Source organism: Macaca mulatta, chromosome 7 (genome assembly GCF_049350105.2).
Source record: "Macaca mulatta isolate MMU2019108-1 chromosome 7, T2T-MMU8v2.0, whole genome shotgun sequence".
NCBI classification, from domain to species: Eukaryota; Metazoa; Chordata; class Mammalia; order Primates; family Cercopithecidae; genus Macaca; species Macaca mulatta.
Window position 1 is genome coordinate 180,177,441 of NC_133412.1, and position 4,404 is coordinate 180,181,844.

The following is a 4,404-nucleotide window of genomic DNA, read 5'->3' on the forward strand; positions in this document are numbered from 1 at the left end:
ACTTTGAAAGAATTTCAAATACATGCCATTATACATTGTCATTGAAATGACTTCACTGAAGAAAGTGGAAAATGAAGTTGCTGACCTAAGCAACTTTGAAAATGAGGAAATTCTGTATGTTTATAGTGTAAAGAAACTGCACATAAGCAGTCTGTTCTAGTAGATAAACATGTTTCCAATGAGCTTTACATTTCTGATTCTGTTATGCATGTGTCCTGAAATTGTGCAGCTAATAAAATGACATATGTTAAGATAGGATTCCTCATTTTGCAGTGGGTGGTTATGGACAGTCAAAGAAGGAAGGCTGGAAAGGTCCATGTGGTAGCATAGTTGGGTGGAGACACCAGTGTGTTCTCATTTTTAATATAATCAAGTTACAGAAGATTAGATACATAAATAGTTTCGATGTGTCTATATACATGGGTTCATATAAACATGGACATTTACTAGGCCAATTGGTTGAGAGGTCCTAGAAGTACTTAGAACACATTAACAACACACATACCAGTGTGACATTTTTTTTTTTTTTTTTTTTTTTTGAGACGGAGTCTCACTCTGTCCCCCTTGCTGGAGTGCAGTGGCCGGATCTCAGCTCACTGCAAGCTCCGCCTCCCGGGTTCAGGCCATTCTCCTGCCTCAGCCTCCCGAGTAGCTGGGACTACAGGCGCCCGCCACCTCGCCCGGCTAGTTTTTTTGTATTTTTTAGTAGAGACGGGGTTTCACTGTGTTAGCCAGGATGGTCTCGATCTCCTGACCTCGTGATCCACCCGTATCGGCCTCCCAAAGTGCTGGGATTACAGGCTTGAGCCACCGCGCCCGGCCCAGTGTGACATTTTTTAAATTTTAATACTATTCTTTAACATCGGAAACAAGCAGTCTTTAGAAAAATGGCTGATTCTATGTACAAAAAAGTTAACATAGAAAACAAGCTTAGAATTTATTGTAATACCTGGAAACAGGGAAATGTCCAAAAACAAAAAGATGAGGTTTACTGTAAGGATGCAGGAATCAAACTACATGAGCTCCCAGAACCTAATAAAGCTCTGATGATTTGAACAATAAAACGAAGAATGTAGCAAGGATCTTCTTCAGAGTATGAAACAGACATCCATAAACCAATACGGACATCAATGGTTGACTAAATTAAGAAATAATTGGAAGAAGAACACGTCTCCTTACAGAAGTATTGCAAATATCTCAGGTGGAGGGTCCTTCACTCAGGTAGGCAAAGGTTAAACACTCATGAGTTGATTGTGTCCTGAGATTAGAGACATGGAAAAAATAATCACTATTCGTGTATTTTATAATGAGATATCAGATATAATGCCGAAGACATTATCTTTGAATGAATAAAAATTTACATGTTTTTCATGTAAATTTGTACACACATACGCACACACGCGCGCACACACACACATTTTTCTGCAATACACAGGCATAAGGGAGTAAAAGACAGCCGGAAACATGGAGACAAAAACTCCAAGTCACATGTTTGTTAAATGAATTATTTTAATTTGTTAAATGACTTTTGTAATCAATATGCAAATATACATACAACTCATAAAAAATGCAGTTAAAAAATGAATCAAATATCATGAGAGGCATCTCACGAATAATTATACAAAAATTGTTAAATATGAATTTATTTAGGGACCTATGCATTTAAATAAAAATTAGATAACATTACTCACCTAGTAGAAGGGTTAAAACACACAATACTCTTAATGATAAATGGCAATTTGAATGAGGAAAACCAAGAACTATCATGCACTGATGGTGGGAATTCAAAATGGAACATGCGCAAAATAAGATTCTTTTTGGCATTTTTAAAAAATAGAGATAAAAGTAGACTTAAAATGTGTTCTTGTGTCGGTGTTCCAAAATATTTACAACACTGATTTAGAAATTGATGTTTAAAAGATACCTTCAGAGGAAGTCTATATCAGCTTAATTAATTGGATTCATATTCAAATCCCTGAAATAGCTAACAGAATAAATGTATGAAAAATCTCTCAAATAATTAAAATTTCTTAAATATACATTTATGTTGTTCCTTTTCATTAATGCCTTAATGTCATTTTCTAAGAAAATCTTCAATCTAATAATCTTTGTCATCTCCTCCATGCCAGCACAGCTGCCTCTTCCTGGGGTTTCTGACACTCCCAGGATGTGGGTTTTCACACTGTGTCTGCCGCACAGTAATACACGGCCATGTCCTCGGATCTCAGGCTGCTCAGCTCCACGTAGGCTGTGCTCATGGACGTGTCCCTGGTAATGGTGACTCTGCCCTGGAACATCTGTGCATAGCCTGTGTTACCATTGCCAATGATGATCACTCCTATCCACTCAAGGCCTTGTCCAGGGGCCTGTCGCACTCACTACATAGCAAAGCTAGTAAAGGTGTATCCAGAAGCCTTGCAGGAGACCTTCACTGAGGACCCAGGCTTCTTCCCGTCAGCCCCAGACTGCACCAGCTGGACCTGGGAGTGGGCACCTGTGGAGACAACACAGGAGTGGATGAGAGCCCCCCTGACTGCACTCAATCCCGTCCTCATCACTGGGACTTGGCAGCCTCTTACCTGTCGCTGCTGCCACCAGGAAGAGGATCCTCCAAATCCAGTCCATGGTGAGGAACTGTGCTGCCTGGGGCTTCTCTAGCTGAGAGATGTGGTTTCTGGGTGAAGCTCTCAAGGCTGAGACATATCCATATTGACCTCAGTGAATCTCAGGTTATTTGCATATTCATGAGTCAGAGCATTTCATGGCTCAAGACCCTGATTCAGGATAAGGAAGGGAAGGTAAATGACACATCACCCTTACAAGAGTGAGATGCTGATGGTCCAAGCCCTAATCCTCCTTGAGGAAATGTAGGCTCTGCTCCGTTTACAAACGTTTGGTGTCCAGACATCCCTTCACTGAAGACCAAGCACCCAGAGGACATGCTCCTCACTGTGAACCCATATTTGATTAGCATAGAGACCGCCTGGATGATTTCTGGAACCATCACTCTCCATGACACTGAGAAGGTGCCTTGACCCCATCCTAGTCCCATCAGGCATTAGCACAGCTCACTGGTGACTCTGAGAAAGTGACAGCTGATGTCCCACGTGAGTGTACAGCAGGTCCCCCTGAGATCATCTGGGTGCTCCTGAGACAGTGTTTCCAGCACCTGCCTGGCTTCCTAATCCTCCATGATCTTCACTAGAAACAGTGAATGTAAGGATGTAAGAGAAGTTTGGGGTTCCTGATGAACTCACTGCTCCCAAAATAATCGTATAGGAATTTGTGTTTTGGATAAGTTTGGGTTTTATTTCCTACTCCATTTAATAGAATTTCATGAACTCTTTACATGCTTTCAGTTCATATCCATAGATCCTCATCTTTCCATGTTGATTTCAGACTCACTAGGTCTGTGCACCTGCCACACTCTCAGATCCATCACTGCCTTGTCACACACACAATGTAGGCAACATTACTTAACACTGAAATCTGAATTGTTTATTCATAGGAATATAGAGACTCCCACAATTCTGTATCCTTTCAGTTAGTAAAACCATTCCTGTCCTTTATATCCTCACTATTAAGATATTTACAGTCCTTGAAACCCACTTTAAAAAATAGTTCTGGTTGCCTTAAGTTACATGAATGGTTCTGATGTAACAGGATATTTAAAGGCACATCAGCAACTTCTTGAACACTTAGGGTTTTTTGTTGTTATTGAAAATGAAGACACAGACGCTGAGAGGAAACCTCGTCCCCAGCCTCCCGTGCACCTGCTCTGGGGCTGGAACCTCTGCTGGGTGGCTCCTGAGTGCCCCCTGCAGCCCAGCCCTTGCCTTGCAAGGAAGTTCCTGTGGGGCTCACAAAGCGTTTTCCCTCAGCTTCCCTAACCTAACATGAAATAGCTTTGTCCTGGTTTAGAATAATCCTTCAGTGACAGCACACGCTGATGACACCATCCCTTGAAATATTTCTTGATTAGCCTTACTAAACCTAATGAACTCTACAGGGAGACTCAAAGCAAGGATTCTATGACACAGGAGGGAGACCCTTCTCTAAGCTCCAGATGCACTGAATCAGTGGAAAATGAATCCAAAACCTTACAGGAGATTTGGGTGTGCCTTGTTCCCTGCAGCTGAATGTTGCCTCTGAGATTTCCAGCAGGTGCAGATCCTTTCAGATGAGATCACACTTCATATCCAATATTCCAATAACATACGTTTTCCCTTCTTCCTAGTGCCTTGCCTGTAGAAAGTGTCTCCTACACTGACACTAGGCCCAGATGTCTGACTTTTCCTCCTAGAGATCTAAAGCAAACAGGAAACAAGTCGAGACTTTGGAAGTGCATGCAGGTTGTTATTTTCTTTGTCTCAGATAAGAACCTTGCAAAGGCTTCATGATAAA

General features: G+C 41.5%; 1 gene segment (V, D, J or C); it reads right to left on the reverse strand.

The window, feature by feature from the left end:
* Positions 1 to 1,655: 1,655 nt before the first annotated feature.
* LOC106999602 (immunoglobulin heavy variable 1-3-like) lies at positions 1,656 to 3,040 on the reverse strand. The segment is given in 2 exon segments: positions 1,656 to 2,494; positions 2,580 to 3,040. Coding segments are annotated over 2 exon segments (363 nt in total).
* Between the last annotated feature and the right edge of the window lie 1,364 nt (positions 3,041 to 4,404).